The 17641-nt window shown below is 49.8% G+C and overlaps 1 protein-coding gene across 2 annotated transcripts in view; it reads right to left on the reverse strand.

Moving 5' to 3' along the window:
• Positions 1-2748: 2748 nt before the first annotated feature.
• The window catches only part of dpf1 (double PHD fingers 1), a 63931-nt gene continuing 49038 nt past the window's right edge, over positions 2749-17641 (reverse strand). For both annotated transcript variants that reach the window (XM_087984068.1, XM_087984066.1), the window contains 3 exons: positions 8875-8987; positions 5767-5848; positions 2749-5235 (listed from right to left, as the gene is read on the reverse strand). In XM_087984068.1, coding sequence (XP_087840194.1) covers positions 5165-5235; positions 5767-5848; positions 8875-8987 — 266 coding nt within the window. In that variant the 3' untranslated portion in view covers positions 2749-5164. The remainder of the gene's footprint in view (positions 5236-5766; positions 5849-8874; positions 8988-17641) is intronic.

Genomic DNA, 17641 nt, shown 5'->3' on the forward strand with positions numbered 1-17641 from the left:
GCTTGCCTGAGGTGTGGTGACCCTCAGGTTTAACCACCAGCAGCAGCTGTGTCTCTCTAATAAGAGAACAGCTTTCACACTGACTTTACCTGACCTATTTGGAAAGGATCAAGTAAGGAAGCACTGGGAGATTTCTCCAACTCTCTCTGAAACAGTACACTCTAACGGATCGAAAATGTTTCTTTAAAGGTGTACTTGCCATTCATCCTGCATGAATACAAAGGGACATCAGTGAGTTAACAGCTGATACGTACCACATTGCAGGGAAATAGCACGCAGGAGCAAACAGTGAGCGAGAACTAGCCAGTTTCAGATGCAGTAACAAGGTTGGTTCAAAACAACTTAATCTCTCAGCATCCTGGTTCACAAGAGCTCAATGTACAAATTGTAAATTAATAACACAGTGATGTAACATGACCTGCATCAATTTAAAACACTCTGGAGGAGGGGAACGGGCAAAAGGCAAGAAGGGATTTGAAACAACACTTTGTTTTTTTTTCTGTTAGTTCTGTCTCAGTTGCTGCCTCAGTCCATCTGCTCCTATAACTCTCATCCTTGATAGCCTAAAGACTGATTTATTCTGAGACTCGATGTTCAAGCCACTGCCTTCCCCCCCAACATATACACCTGAGTGCCTCGAACATTGTCCCAATCTGAACTTGCTCCAAACCAGCTCCCCTCGCCCACTACCCCCACACCCTCACCCACTCCCCTCACCCACTACCCCCCCACCCTCACCCACTCCCCTCACCCACTACCCCCCCACCCTCACCCACTCCCCTCACCCACTACCCCCACACCCTCACCCACTCCCCTCACCCACTACCCCCACACCCTCACCCACTCCACTTGCCCACTACCCCCTACCTCACCGACTCCCCTCGCCCACAGCCCCCCCACCCTCACACTACCCTCACCCACTACCCCCACACCCTCACCCACTCCCCTCGCCCACTACCCCCCACCCTCACCCACTCCCCTCGCCCACTACCCCCCCCCACCCACACCCACTCCCCTCACCCACTACTCCCCTACCCTCACCCATCCCCTCGCCCACTACCCCACACACTCACACCCACTCCCCTCGCCCACTACTCCCCTACCCTCACCCACTCCCCTCACCCACTATCCCCACACCCTCACCCACTGCCCTCGCCCACTACCCCCCCACACTCACCCACTCCCCTCGCCCACTACCCACACACCCTCACCCACTCCCCTCACCCACTAACCCCCCACCCTCACCCACTCCCCTTGGCCACTAACCCTCTCATTCTCGCCCACGAACCTCCCCACCCTCACTCACTCCCCTCCTACACTAACCCTCCCACCCTCACTCACTCCCCTCGCCCACTTCTCCATCTCCCTCACCCACTCCGTTCACCCACTACACCCCACCCTCACCCACTCCCTTCGCCCACAACCCCCCACCCTCACCCACTAACCCCCCACCCTCACCCACTACCCCCCCACCCTCACCCACTCCCCCATCTCCCTCACACATTCCCCTCGTCCACTACCTTCCCAACCTCACCCACTCTCCTCGCCCACTACCCCCCACCCTCACCCACTCTCCTCGCCCACTACCCCCCACCCTCACCCACTCCCCTTGCCCACTAACCTCCCACCCCCGCCCATTCCCCTCACCCACTACCCCCCACCCTCACCCACTCCCCTCGCTCACTACACCCCCACCCTCAGCCACTCCCCTCGCCCACTACATCCCCACCCTCACCCACTCCCCTCACCCAACACCCCCACTCCCTCACCCACTCCCCTTGCCCACTAACCCCCCACCCGCCGTCCACTACCCCCCACCTTCACCCACTCCCCTCGCCCACTACCCTCCCACCCTCACCTACTCCCCTCACCTACCAACCCTTCCACCCTCATCCACTCCCCTCGCCCACTACCCCCCACCCTCACCCGCTCCCCTCACCCACTAATCCCCCTCCCTCACCCACTCCCCTCACCCACTAACCCCCCACCCTCACCACTCCTCTTGCCCACTACCCCCCATCCTCACCCACTCCCCTCGCCCACTACCTCCCACCCTCACCCACTCCCCTCACCCACTTCCCCATTTCCCTCACCCATTCCCCTCGTCCACTACCTCCACCCTCACCCATTCCCCTCACCTACTCCACCCCACCCTTGCCCACTCCCCTTGCCCATTTTCCCATCTCCCTTGTCCACTTTCCTATCTCCCTCGCCCACTCCCCTCCCACCTCAGACCCCACCCTACACTGGCTCCCTATCAAATTATGCCTCAATTATTAACATTCTTCGTGTTTCCACTTCCTCATCCCTGTATATGTCTATCACCTCCCCCCAGCCCCACAATCCTCTGGGATCTCCTCACTCCTATAATTCCACCCTTGCCAGCTTCACTCTAACCTCTGGGACCCCACCCCCTTAAATTTCTCTTCCTTTTTCTGGATGTAGGTTTACTCGCTGAGCTGCAAGGTTAGTTTTCAGATGTTTCGTCACCGCACCGGGTAACATTTTCAGTGAGCCTCTGGATGAAGCCACTGATAATGTTACCTAGTATGGTGACGAAATGTCTGAAAGTGAACCTTCCAGCTCAGCGAGCAAACCTACATCCAGAACCTCAGCCTGAGCTACAAATCTTCTCAAAACTCTTCCATTTTCGCCTCATTTTAAGTTAGTCTCCTTGATCAGACAGCCCCCGCCTCCTTCTCTCTGTGCCAATTTCCCTGATGATAATGATCCTGTGAAGTGCCTTGGGGAGGGGGGGGGGGGGGGGGGGGGAGTATTATTTATTGCATTAAAGGTGTGCTATACAAAAGTAAGCGGCTGTTACTGAGTTTCAGCCACTGCCAGGGCCAGCATCTCAGTCAAATCGTTTGTGTAAGTGAACTAAATGTTTCTCCCAAACCTTAGGGCTTTTCATTATGGACAGGAGTCAGGGTATGGAGGTGGGAGGGGGGAGGTTAGTGCTGTGACGATTGACTCTGTGAATACCAGAGGTGAGGGATCCCAGTTATAACGAGAGTTTTGAGAATCATAGCACCTAACCTCACAAGAAGGCCATTCAGTCTATTTTGCTTTACTATCCTGTTGTTCTTGCCCCATGACCCTGCAGTTTCCACTCTGCCCAGTGTTTATCCCTTTGCATAGATCCTGTTAAATTTGCTGCCATCACCCTGTCAAGCAGTGAATTCTAAATCCCAACGACTCACAGCGCCAAACACTTTCACTGAACTCTCCCCTCCCTCTTTCCTGGTCGATCTGCCAATGAGTTTAGATTTGTGTTGGGATTTTTTTCCAACTGAGGGCTGAGACAGGCCTCTTGATAAAATCCTGCTGGACTGTAATCGGGTGAATAAAGATGGTGTCCTTTCACTTCTCCATGCTGAACTAGTTTAAGAGGATGACAAGGATAAATCTCTGAGAAACCCTCTTGGGTTAGAATGTGGAGTTTTCCACTTTTGAAGCAAAGTTAATCAATTCTTTTAAAAGGGATTCAGTCAGCTGTTTGTAAAGGGGAAATATTGGAAGGAGTGGGGGGGGGGGGGGGGCAGGAAAGTAGGGTTAGACCAGGAGGTTTACTACAACCAATTAGAATACAACATCAAAGGGGTGAATGGACTGTTCTTTTTGTTGGAACATTCTGGAAAATCCCTTTTGCTGTTAATACGTGACTTCCCAAAAGAAATGTAACTGTTTTATCTGAAAAAGGAGGGAATGACGATTGAGTGTTTTTTTTATGATATAAAGACGAACATATGGACTGATTTCTGAATTCATTCAGAAACTGATGGGCCTGTTGTGAAGCTGGCCGTGACTGAGGGTCAGCATGAACAGAGGTAACCTGCATCTGCTCCCCCTCTGCCACTCTATCCACAGTGAAAACGCCGTCCTCTTCCACTGCGAGCGAGATGCCCCAGATCCATGCCAGCAGAAACTGCCCACTCACAGGTTGCTGCAGTTGGCACTTCCTTTCCCTTGGCCATCCAGGGATGGGAATATTCTAGAAGACACTCCCTGGCTTCTAAACTTGTTTGGGTCTTCCTTGGAATTGGGAGCGACCGGGCTAAGTTGAGAAGTTACTGACAGGTCAGAGGGTCGGTCGGAATGATTGCCAATCACCTGTGCTAGCCAATGAGGTGGTCCTCAGTCCTCATGCACACACATATATACACGCACACGCTCTTTTCTGCAAATAATCCCAAAGTACAGCATAGTGTACACTAATGACAGGAACAGAAGATGAAGGCCTGGATCACTCCTCCGTTCAGGCCTTCACAAGAGTAAGTTCAAACACAACAGCATCCCACAGTCCCAGGCCTTATTCTGAAGTAAGCTGGGTTTTCTTGAGTGGGGGGTGTGTGTGAAATTTGCCTTTTGTTTCTTGCCAGGGGATGCTGTCCCGATGAAGAGGGTTGTGTTTTCCAGGGAGCTCGGGAAACCAGGTTGAACACTCTGTGTATAGACAGGAGGCTGAGGGCACACTGGCCAGCAAACAACGTGTTTCCTCAGGATTGCTGGCTTCGACTTCCACACTCAAGTCTGCTGTACAGAGATTGGACCAATTCAATTCAATCTGACATTGGTCCTTTGATGAGGAGGGGAGAACCAGATGAAAGTACAATATACATATATCACAACATGCACTTCCTTTTTACAAGAAACAACTTTTTTTTATCGAAGGGTTAGACGATCCTGTTCTTTCACTGGGTCCAACTCTTGTATAACACCAATAGAACATGCGAAAACCTGACCAAGACGGTGGTGTTACCAGGGTCTGTTCAATAAACGGGTCATTGACGATAACGTGCGGGCTTCTTGAGGCTGAGATAAAATCAACTGGAGCAAGATAGTTCTCTCAGCGGCTGGAGTTGCCCTTTGTTCAATTCACACTTATCTCTAAACAATGTTTGATGTTGAGGATATTTGCTTTGCAAAGTAAAATAAAAGCCCCTCATTAAAACATCGTGTGTAAAACACTTCATTTCATGTTTGCAATCACAGTACAAGGATAGAAATTGCCCCAAGTAGCAGCATTCTGACCTCTCCAAATCAAGGATCACAATCTTACAAGGTTTCAGTGCCGGGTTTCGGGAACCGGGTCACCTTTCTGAGCTGGACAAGCAAAACTTCAGGGTCACTGGCACCAACGCACCAATGACGACGTCGGCTTTTAGGTCAACGTGATGTAGGCTGAGGCTTTCTCTTTCAACTGTTGTAAACACAAATGACAGCTCCAACTGCCTGTGGGGAGGGGTGGGGAGAAAAAACAAGGGACAAAATGAATCCAACTTGTCCTGATTGATCATTTTTTCCACAGGCTAGTGAGGTTCAGTCATTCAGACTGACGAGCTGACTGAGAGTTGGCCATCCCATTCTTGGCAGTGCCACCACTGGCTGGAGGGTGCAATTACAGCGTGACACATTGACATAGGAAACAGCCGTCAGCCGTGTTTGTTGAAAATTGACAACTGTCGGCAATTAGCCCTGCGTGTTCATTGCGGAATGTCCAGTTCCGATGTCATGTGTAGACGCAGCACACGTGACAGTGTCGACAAATGTGTCCCTAATGAATAATGTAACGAGAACTTCGAATGGAGACATGGCCAATCAGCCCATCGAGTCCACAGCAGCCCTCCAAACAGCATTCAACCCATACCCATCCCCCCCCATCTCTAATCCTGCATTTCCCATGGTTAATCCACCTAGCCTGCACATCTTTGGACTGTGGGAGGAAATGCGTTAGTGGGAGAGGGGTAGAAAAGGGGTCCTTACCTTCAGGAGGTTCAGACATTGGTGGGTTCAGGCAGTACATGTGATACCCTCGATCACAATCATCACAGAACAGTAACTGATCCTGGAGTTGGGAGGAAGGGAATAATCAGGTTTTATGTTAGGTGCTACTGCGATACCCGGACAGGTTCATTTTACTGATATATCAAGTATCTCAATCGAGATTGTGCTTCTTTAAACAAGCAAACTGGAATACTGGTGAACTCTGTAATTCCCAAACTGCTCTCATGTTTGGTGCAATTTTAAACCTCCCTCTAATTCAAAGCCTTTGCTTCCTACTGGAATAGGAGTAGGCCATTCAGCCCCTCATGACGTGATACCATAATCGCAATCCCTATACTCGACAAAAATCCATCTAACCACCAGTTTCTACTGGGCAGAGGGAATATTCCAGAATCTATTCGTGCCATCACTAATAGACTAACTTTAATGTTAAAACCCTTTGTTCTGGACTCTCCCTCCCTATACCCTGCACTGCTCCCAACCAACAGAGAAAATCAGTTGAGGCCAAATGTTCTCATATAGGAGCTAGATATAATTCTTAGGGGTAAAGAGATCAGAGGATATGGGGGTTGAAAGGGGAACACGGGGACTGAGTTGAATGATCAGCCATGATCATGCTGAATGGTGCAGCAAGCTCAAAGGGTCGAATGGCCTACTCCTGCTCCTAGTTTCTATGTGTTAAAATAGTTTATCAACTTCCTTTATCATCATAACCACAACAACTATAACATCATTTAATCTTTACTCAAGGAAATACAAAACTAATTCATGTAATTTGTTGCTTTATCTTGCAAATACATCCCACCTCCCCACCCCGGCCCAATTTTAATAACTGTACAAGGTTGTGGGGGGGGGGGGGGTGGGAGGGGGGTGGAGGGGGAGAAAGAGCTGGGCTATACCTTCAGCAACCTGGGCTTCAAATTCTGGAACTCCCTCCCTAAGCTTCTCCCCCTTTGTCTGTTACTCACCTTCCTGCTTTAAGCTGTTGCTGAGAATCAATCTTCTATTGGGCACATGTCCTAAAACCTTAACTACCGTCCCACCGTCAAATCCGATCTGATTGCACTCGTGCGCTCTGCCTTGGGATGACATACAGCATGAAAGATGCAATTGAGGACTCGTGACCTAGCAGTATTATCGCTCGACCGTGAATACAGAGACACCTGTAATGTTCTGGGGTTCCGGTCCGAATCCTGCCATGGCAGATGGTCAAATTTAAATTCAATAAAAATCTGGAATTAAGAGTCTAATGATGAGCATGAAACTGTTGGCGGGGAGGGACCTAGCTGGGTCACTAATGCCTCTTTAGGGAAGGAAACTACCATTGTTACCTGGTCTGGCCCTACATGTAACTCCAGACCCACAGTGATGCTCTCTGGGCAATTAGGGATGGGTGATAAATGCTGGCCTAGCCAGAGACACTCACATCTAATGAATAAATAAACATGCGTACTGTTGGGACTAAAACTGGAAGATTTAAATCTCTGGAACCTTGCCCTGGATGCCTGCTATGTTTTCTCTGTCCTTATGAGCACCCATTGGGTCACAGAACCATACAACACAGAAACCGAACCTTGGGTCCAACTCGTCCACGTCAACCAGATCTAGAATAGAATAGAATATCCTTTATTGTCCCAATCTGACCTAGTCCCATTTGCCAGCATCTCTCTAAACCCTTCCTATTCATATCCCCATCCAGATGCCTTTTGAATGTTGCAACTATAGCCACCATCACCACTTCCCCTGACAGTTCGAGTGAGCGATCAACAACTTCACTTGACGTGAAATTTATCAATGACCAGAGTCCAGGTTTTTCTTATTTCACACTCTCACCATCAGCCCCCCTTTCCTTCCGCTGTCAATCCACAAATCCTGAACGATCCCCTCCCCAGTGCCTGACTCAGCCACAGGGCCACGTCGCCTGTTCCCACAGGGTCCTCACTCAGTCGAGTCAGGCATTGCAACTGTCGCCCCTCTTTCAGGCAAGAGGGTAGCTCAAAGCCCCTGGTCTGCCCGCTCGAGGTCAAAGTGCAACATCTCTGGACCACTATTCGAAGTTCAGTAGCTGAGCCCTGCCCAACATGTACCCTTCAACTAACACTTAAAACATCGTCAAATCACTTCAAAACTCAACACTGCAAGGCCGAAAATCTGGAACAAAAACAGGAAGTTCTGGAGAAACTCAGCAGGTCTGGTGGTGCCTAAGGAGAGAGAAACAGAGTTAACACTTCGAGACTAGTACAGCTGTATTTCAGAATCTCTCCAGAGCACTTTCTGTTTTTACTTTTACTGAATCATTTGTTTTGCTGATATTTGTGGGAACTTGCTGTTTGTAAATTGATTGTTGAGTTCACTACATTACAACGGGGATGACACTACTAAAAGAAAGTAATTTGAAGGGTACAGCACTTTGATAGGTATTGAAGTTGTGAAAGGTGCCATGTAAATGCAGATATCCTTTCCCTTCAGCTACTCCCCATCTCTCTCTCTCTCTCCTTCTCCTATCCCACCATTATTTTTTTCTTTTTCCATCTGTTTTCACTCACCCCCACTTCAGTCAGTCCATTCCATATCACCGCAAGTAACAGAGTTAGAATATTCTCCTCGTCCCCTCCCTTCTCTGGATCCTCTTTCATCTGTGTCCTTCTGATTACCTGACTCACCAGCCAATGGAAACACTTTATCCAGACTGACTCCATCGAAATGCCCGGTTCCATCTCCCTGTTAACCCTCCCTGCTCTGAGGAGAACGATTCCCAGTCTGTCCAAATCACCTGAGGTCTCTCGTCCCATTTCCCTCTCTACCATTCCCGAAGCCTTAGCATCTTTCCGGAACCGTCCCAGATCGGAACATATTCCTTCCTCTGAGGCCTGTGACAGAGTGTTGAACAAATTGCCCTCGCTTTCGGTTAAGGAGATTCGTAGACAGCCCAGCATAGGCCTGGATGGGCCGAATGGCTCCCTTTCTGTGCCATTATGCCATCTCCAGTTGGTCTTGCATGTGGCTGATGCCACCCCCCCCCCCCCACACCTCGACCTATTGTGCCGGGGTTCACTGTCCCCACGTCGCGTTGCCACGGTAACTTACATCGTTCTCTGAGGTACCACAGAGGCTGCAGGATTTACACTCAATGCATTGCCAGCGATAGGTCCTTACCGCAGCGGTCATGTTCACGGTGAACTGCAGACACGATGGGTGGCCTGAGGGGGGCGAGAGAGAGAGAGAGAGACACACACACACAATCAGACCCAGTCAAACCCTCTGGATAAGTCCCAGCCTCTGCTCACACAGGAATTGCTCTCCACAGATGCTGCCAGACATGCTGAGCTTTTCCAGCAATTTCCGATTTTCAGCATCCGCAGTTCTTTCAGATTTTTATCCTGCTTCCCCAAGCTCTCTAACAACTGTCTGCCCTCAAACCCAAGGGGCTGGGGTGGGGTTCGGTTGGGCAGGGGTAACATTTCCCCTTTCAGTTACCTGAAATTGGTGGGGAAGGGGATTGATCCTACCCACAGCAGCTGGGAGAGGCCACTCAGCCTCCCAATCCTGACCCACCACTTTAGCCCAGGGATTGCTTGACTATTCTGGGCCTATATCCCTGACTCTCCCCAGGACAATCCCAGACCTGGGGGTTTTCTTGAGGGAGGAGGGTCCAGATTCCCACTGCCCTCCCTATGACATCACTGATTGGTTGGGGGGAAGGGGGAATGGTAATTGGGGAGGTTGAAGATTTCTGACTGATACCACCCCCCCCTTTGCTCTTTTTCCCACCCCAGTTCTGAGTGTAACCCTTTCCCTGAAGGATTGATGAGACTTCCTCAGACCCCCTCAAGATGATGCCAAAGACCCTGGCATTGGTACAACCCAACTGAGAGAAAGAAGACCTGCATTTCTTTAGCACCACTTGGCCGAAGGAGCACTGCCTGAAGTGTAGTCAAACATAGCAGCCAATCTGGAGATACTGGATGGGGAGTCAATGTGATTTCAGTCATCGAAAAGAACATTCATTGAGGACCAGTTATTCCAATGTTCTGAATGAGGAAGAAATCAGGGCATCAATGTTTCTTGCTGGATCAGTGGAGGACCTTGCAGCAAGCAGTCATGTACAGCAAGATCCCAGGTCTAGGGTTGATGCACTGACCTCAGTCAGAGAAACAGTAGGAGATGCCTTAATCGATCTTAAACACTGGGCTGTTGTCCTCAGCACACTAGGGTGGGGTCTGAGTGCCCAAGGGTCTACACCAGGGTGGGGTCTGAGTGCCCAAGGGTCTACACCAGGGTGGGATCTGAGTGCCCAAGGGTCTACACCGGGGTGGGGTCTGAATGTCCAAGGGTCTACACCAGGGTGGGGTCTGAGTGCCTAAGGGTCTACACCGGGGTGGGGTCTGAGTGCCTAAGGGTCTACACCAGGGTGGGGTCTGAGTGCCTAAGGGTCTACACCAGGGTGGGGTCTGAGTGCCTAAGGGTCTACACCAGGGTGGGGTCTGAGTGCCCAAGGGTCTACACCAGGGTGGGGTCTGAGTACCTAAGGGTCTACACCAGGGTGGGGTCTGAGTGCCTAAGGGTCTACACCAGGGTGGGGTCTGAGTGCCTAAGGGTCTACACCAGGGTGGGGTCTGAATGTCCAAGGGTCTACACCAGGGTGGGGTCTGAGTGCCTAAGGGTCTACACCAGGGTGGGGTCTGAGTGCCCAAGGGTCTACACCAGGGTGGGGTCTGAGTGCCCAAGGGTCTACACTAGGGTGGGGTCTGAGTACCTAAGGGTCTACACCAGGGTGGGGTCTGAATGTCCAAGGGTCTACACCAGGGTGGGGTCTGAATGCCCAAGGGTCTACACCAGGGTGGGGTCTGAGTGCCCAAGGGTCTACACCAGGGTGGGGTCTGAGTGCCTAAGGGTCTACACCAGGGTGGGGTCTGAGTGCCCAAGGGTCTACACCGGGTGTGGGGTCTGAGTGCCCAAGGGTCTACACCGGGGTGGGGTCTGAATGCACAAGGGTCTACACCAGGGTGGGGTCTGAGTACCTAAGGGTCTACACCAGGGTGGGGTCTGAGTGCCCAAGGGTCTACACCGGGTGTGGGGTCTGAATGCACTAGGGTCTACACCAGGGTGGGGTCTGAGTACCTAAGGGTCTACACCAGGGTGGGGTCTGAATGTCCAAGGGTCTACACCAGGGTGGGGTCTGAATGCCCAAGGGTCTACACCAGGGTGGGGTCTGAGTGCCTAAGGGTCTACACCAGGGTGGGGTCTGAGTGCCCAAGGGTCTACACCTGGGTGGGGTCTGAGTGCCCAAGGGTCTACACCAGGGTGGGGTCTGAGTGCCCAAGGGTCTACACCAGGGTGGGGTCTGAGTGCCTAAGGGTCTACACCAGGGTGGGGTCTGAGTGCCCAAGGGTCTACACCAGGGTGGGGTCTGAATGCCTAAGGGTCTACACCAGGGTGGGGTCTGAGTGCCCAAGGGTCTACACCAGGGTGGGGTCTGAGTGCCTAAGGGTCTACACCAGGGTGGGGTCTGAGTGCCCAAGGGTCTACACCAGGGTGGGGTCTGAGTGCCTAAGGGTCTACACCAGGGTGGGGTCTGAATGCCCAAGGGTCTACACCAGGGTGGGGTCTGAGTGCCCAGGGGTCTACACCAGGGTGGGGTCTGAGTGCCCAAGGGTCTACACCAGGGTGGGGTCTGAGTGCCTAAGGGTCTACACCAGGGTGGGGTCTGAGTGCCCAAGGGTCTACACCAGGGTGGGGTCTGAATGCCTAAGGGTCTACACCAGGGTGGGGTCTGAGTGCCCAAGGGTCTACACCAGGGTGGGGTCTGAGTGCCCAAGGGTCTACACCAGGGTGGGGTCTGAGTGCCTAAGGGTCTACACCAGGGTGGGGTCTGAGTGCCCAAGGGTCTACACCGGGGTGGGATCTGAGTGCCAATGGTGTAGCCCAGGGTGGGCTCTCAGCACTTAAAAGTGGCACCCCAGGGATTTGCCTCAGTCTAGGGTGGGGTCTCAGCACCTGGATGGTGTCCTTTTGCCAATAAAAGATACTAATTAAAAGTTTTTTTTTGTGGGTTTGACAGAGTGGGCAGTATCAAGCTGGATGGTGATGCCTTTCCAAGTCAGATGTCAAAGCTACACTCGCTGACTTGCCTGATCCTGAGGGAAGCTGTTCCCAAGCTGGATATTGCAATGAGGGGAGTGGGAGAGGCCAGCAAGAGGGAGTGAGTGAGCTGCAATTCAATCTGGGAAAACCAACATGAAACATTCAGGGATATTTGACTGTATCTGTTAGACTAAATGGCTTTCTCCTGCTCCTAAAACCTGTTTGGGTCCAGGAATTGTCGGAGCTCATAGCAGAAGTTGGTTGAATGAAAGTTTTAGCAAAGGTTTTTTTTCTATTTAGCTCAATGGAGATAACCCACATCCTGGGCAGCTGGGAGCAGTTACTGTCAATGTTTTAAACCAAGAACCCCCTCCTCCACTCTCCACCCCAACCTTTGCCCAGTTCCGCAGTCTGAACCTGTCTGTGTCTCAAACAGCATCAATCTTTCAGAAAATCAAAGGAACTGCTTAGTAATTTCATGCAGCTTCAGTCCTGAGCATTTACAGTCTCTGATAACACTCAACTGGAATAAATTCTGCTTTTAAATGTAAAATTCACCATGCAATACGAGGAACAACTATATGACTGCACCTGGGATTAGATCACATGTTCCCTCAACTCGCTCCCCATCCCAATAATTTTCTTCCCTCTCCCTGCTCAGTTATAGGGCTCCCTAGACTCCTTCAGCCCTCAGGTGCCTCCATAACCTGCCACTTTGCCCTGCATAAGTGTAACAGTCAGCTATTCACCTGCAGCAGCAGCATCGCCCAAACCTATTCTAATCTCTATACAGATACTCAGATGCACACACATGTACAGAGACACACAGACACACGCACTAGCATATGCTCAGACACACACACACACACACAGGCACACTGACACACACACACGCACAGGCACACTGACACACACACACACACAGACATATGCTCAGACACCCTTTTAGCTAGTCGCTGGGCAATGACTTTGTGTGTGCGAAGCTTGTTGTGGGGAGGGTACCGAGAACTGGTTTTGGCTGAGTTTCCAAGGCATTGAGGTTAATTGCGCCTCCCCCCCTCCCCACCCCTCCTAAAACCATCCCAGGCAACTTCAGAGGAAACCTGGAGTCTCAGCTCCTTTCCCCGGCTGCCCCAGGTTCACCATCAGCGGAAGAAGCCAGTCCATTTGGGAGAAGGATTAAGAACTACAGGACTCCAGTTCAGGCTGAGAGGAGACAGAGGGAGAAATGTCCTTATCTGGCAAACAGCTGAGGCCTGGAAGATGCTGAGATTGTGATGGAGGCAGGTTCACTTGAGGCTGTCAACAGGGAATTGGATAAATATCCAAAGCAGAAAAAATACTTGCAGGAGAATGGGAGGGGCTGAGTTGTCTTGCAGAGAGCCAGTGTGAATATAACGGGCTGAACAATCTCCTCTGGGCTGTTAACTGTTCAATGATTCAATGACCCAAGGGCTCAGGGCTTTGTTTACAAAGAAAATCTGCATTTAAACCATTGCTTATAATTTAAAAGGACTTGATATAGTGATGTTTCCATGGGTTTTTCACTAGTTTCATCATTTGCTCACCTGGAGAGTGTGTGTTTTGGGATTTGATCAGAGAATCTGAAACTCAGGGGCTCAAAACTCACCCCAACCAAGAACTCAACTCAATAAAACTCTGTTGTGATCATTCTGAGCTGGAAGTATTGGGGACAGATAGAGAGATAGAGAGAAAGAGATAGAAGGAAAGAGAAAGAGAGAGAAAGAAACAGAGAAAGAAAATGAAAAAAAGAAAGAGAGCGAAAGAGAAAGAGAGAGAGGAGAAGAGACAAAAATAAAGAGAGAGAAAATGACATAAAAGCTGCCAAATTGTTTGCAAATCCTAAAGTGCTTACAGACTTATCTTTTAGAAAGAGAGTCTCACTTTTCAAACCTGATCATAAAGAGAGCTGCATTACTAGACTTTTGTGATCAAACATTACAACATAGGTCTGGGGCAGGAGGGTCCTGAACTTGGGCCTCCTGAGCCAGAGGCAGCAACACTACCACAACAATGAGCCCTGATAGCATTGTTTGTAGTGCAGCTTTCTGAACCACTGGACAATTCAGAGTGAAATCAGCCAACGAAATACTTTCTGAAGTGTAGTCGTAGCAAATATGATCGCCCATATAGACATAGCAAGATCCCACAACCTATGACATGGATAACCTGAATTCAAAACGTTATTTGAGGCAGAAATGTTGAATCATTCACTTGGGAGAGAGTCCCCCAGTCAAATTAATTTCTGGGGAACCTTTCTGTCTGACACAGTGAGCCTCGGTGTAACTGAGTCAATAAGGGGCAGCCTGTCTGACAGTGCAGCACTCCCTCAGCCCTGCATTGGTATCTCTGTACTCAAACTTGAGAGGTGAACCCGGAGTGCCAACAACACACAGGCAATGGTACCACCACCTGAGCTGGCACTATCTAGAACACAAAACCAAAGAGTTCCTAAACTGTGACCCTGTTTTAAGGCTTCCAAGTTCTCATGAGGCCTCAGTGAATGGTAGGGGCTGTGGAGTAATGGGATGGGGTGTAGAAGAGAGAAGGGTGGTGGGGGTACAGTCTCAGCTTCCCACCTCAACTGTGACCCTGACCCCCACCACCACCAGATCAACCCCCTCCCCGGTCGAGATCTAGGGAACTCGAGATCTAGTTTCATATTGATGGGTTCCCCAATGGAGATGAGGAGTTTTTTTCTCTTACAGGGTCTATAAGGAGAGGCTGAATAGGCAGTGGATATTCTCCCTGGAGTGTCGGAGGCTGAGGGATAACATTATAGAAGTTTATAAAATCATGAGGGACACGGATAGGGTGAATAGCCAAGGTCTTTTCCTCAGAGTAGAAATGACCAAAAATAGAGGGCATAGGTTTAAGGTGAGAGGGGAAAGATTTAAAAAGGACCTAAGGGGCAATCTTTTTCACTCAGAGGGTGGTGGAATGAGCTGCCAGAGAGGCTGGTGGAGGCTGGTACAATTACAACATTTAAAAGGCATCTGGATGGGTACATGGATAAGAAGAGCTTAGAGGGATATGGGCCAAATGTTGGCAAATGGAACTAGTGTAATTTAGGATATCTGGCTGGCATGGAAGAGTTGGACTTGAGGATCTGTTTCTGTGCTGTACATGTCTATAATTCTACAAGTCTTTCAAAACACTCTTGCCAGAGGCTCGGGACCAGTCAATGTTTTTAAGGCCAAGGTGGGTAAATTCTTCATTAACAAGGGAGTCAATGGTTACCAAGGAGTAGGCAGCAAAGCAGAGTCAAGACTATAAGCAGATCAGCCATGATCTTATCAAGTGGTGGAATGGGTTCGAGGGGCTGAATGGCCTGCATTTGCTCCTAATTTGAATGAATCTTACTGGTATGTGGGGGAGAAAGCAGTAAACCGGATTGTTTCAAGGTGGTTTACATGGAAAAGAGCAAAGGGAACAAATCTGAAAAGGCCAGATCTTTCTGGGTAATGGGGAATGAAAAGGGGAGTGGGACCAAATGGGGAGCAAAGAACCTGCCGAGGCCCACAGCAGTAGTGTAGGGGTATTCTCAATGCGCTAACAACCCTAATCCTCTGGGGATAAGGGTTCAAATCCCACCATAGTAGATCATTACTTCATTTTAAAACTAGCCAAATGATGAACATTGGTGTGAATCCGTCATCATTATCTGGTGTGGCCTATACGTGACTCCAGACCCACTACGATGTGGTTGATTCTTTACTGCCCTCTGAAATGGCCCCAGCAAGAGACTCAGTTAAGGGACAGTTAGGAATGCAATAGCCCAGCCACACCTCCATCCTGGATGGAATAAAAAAAAAACCTCTCGACGCAATGCTATCCAGCAGTTTATATGGAGGCTCCCAGTGTAACACCCAACCAGCCTGAAACACTGCAAATACCTTCAAAATGTCTGTCTGCTCTGATTTCAGCTGAAGCTGTTGCAGAGGAGGGAAGCTCTCCCTCTGACTGCATACTCTTTGCCAATGCTGGTCCTTTGTTGGCTTTTTACTAATCATTATCCTTTTAAAAAAAAATCTAATCTTGCAATAATCAACTCCAGAAAACAGGGAGAGTCAGGAATCATTTAATTCTGAGGACCCATTTTCCATACACTAACCAGACGTTTGAGCGGCTTTTGTGAGTTATATGCCCATAAAACAAAACCCCTTTAAGGATTTCAGCATGTTGTATAAGGTGTGCAAGAAGGATATGTTTTGAATCACATTCCTTTCAAATAAATTCTTAAAGGGAAAGGAGGCTGCACCTAACTGCCTGAATTGTACAGAGACTGGTCGATCCCCTGTGCCTTATCTCATGTACAGACAGGATGAAGTATTGAGTTTCTGAGAGAGAATTTAACCCGTATTTTAAAATTCTCACCCGCTATCGCCTTGCCTTCCTCCCTGCCTCTGAAAACCCCTCCAGCCTCACAAGTTACCCCCCAGGACACTCCTCATGTTTCAGAGTATCTCTAATTCCAATCCACTGTTGGCTGCCAGCTCCCTGACCTCTCGACTGCTCTCCCCAAACCTCTCTGCAACCCCTGCCCTATAAGTTGCTCCTCGGAACCTACCCCTTTGTCCAAGCTAAGGGTCACTTGTCCCATACCACCTGAAGTTGTTTGATTTAATATTTTTCTCGTGTGCCTGGGAACGCTGGGCAATTTTAGAGGCACTACATGACTATAAGGGATAGTAGCTGAAAATGTGTTGCTGGAAAAGCGCAGCAGGTCAGGCAGCTTCCAGGGATTCCCTGGATGCTGCCTGACCTGCTGCGCTTTTCCAGCAACACATTTTCAGCTCTGATCTCCAGCATCTGCAGACCTCACTTTCTCCTATAAGGGATAGTAGAGTGGCTCAGTGGTTAGCACTGCTGCCTCACATGCCAAGGGCCCAGGTTCAGTTCCAGCCTCAGGCAATTGTCTGTGTGGAGTTTGTATGTTCTCCCCGTGTCTGTGCACGTTTCCTCTGGGTGCTCCGGCTTGGTGGATTGACCATGTTATTTTGCTCAGGGACACGCAGGCTGAGTGGATGATCCACAGGAACTGGGGAGTTCTGCAGATAGAGAGGATGGATCTTCAGAGGGTCTGTGTGGATTCCATGGGTTGAATGGCCTGTTTCAACACTGGAGGGATTCTCTAAGTTGTTGTTTTAAGCATAATGCAGGGGACCTGAAGTTCTGAAGGCCCCTCTAGTGGTAGATAAGAGCAACTGCAGGCAGGACCACTTGTGACACAATGGGCAGCCCACTTAGAGAGTGCAGCATTAGCACTAGCAGATTTAATCTATCGTACACCGACTGGGGCATTAGAGCTAAGTGGCTCCTGCAGTGGGCCAGTACTAACAGGATGGACCAAAAGGTCACCACTGTGAACATCCTACAATTCAACTCCACTTGAAGACATAATGAACAGAGGTGATTACCCAGACCCTCCTCCGCACCCAGTCGTGTCATTGCTGGAATTAACCTTCATCTTGCCTGCCTCTCTGTGGCCATACTGGTTTCATTTATCTGCACAAGCCTCCAACCCTATCTGTACATCCACCTATTGCTGTACACTTCATGTTTGCTTTGACATTTATTCATGGGATATGGGCACTGCTACCAGGGACAGTATTTGTTGCCCCCCTTGAGAAGGTGGGGGTGAGCTGCCTTCTTGAACAGCTGCAGTCTATGTGCTGTGGGTTAACCCACAATGCCCTTAGGGAGGGAATTCCAGGATTTTGACCCAGCAACACTGAAGAAATGGCGA

The sequence above is a fragment of the Chiloscyllium plagiosum genome, unplaced genomic scaffold (genome assembly GCF_037043375.1).
Source record: "Chiloscyllium plagiosum isolate Xiang-an unplaced genomic scaffold, Cpla_swu_hap1 HiC_scaffold_47, whole genome shotgun sequence".
In the NCBI taxonomy this organism is placed as follows: domain Eukaryota; kingdom Metazoa; phylum Chordata; class Chondrichthyes; order Orectolobiformes; family Hemiscylliidae; genus Chiloscyllium; species Chiloscyllium plagiosum.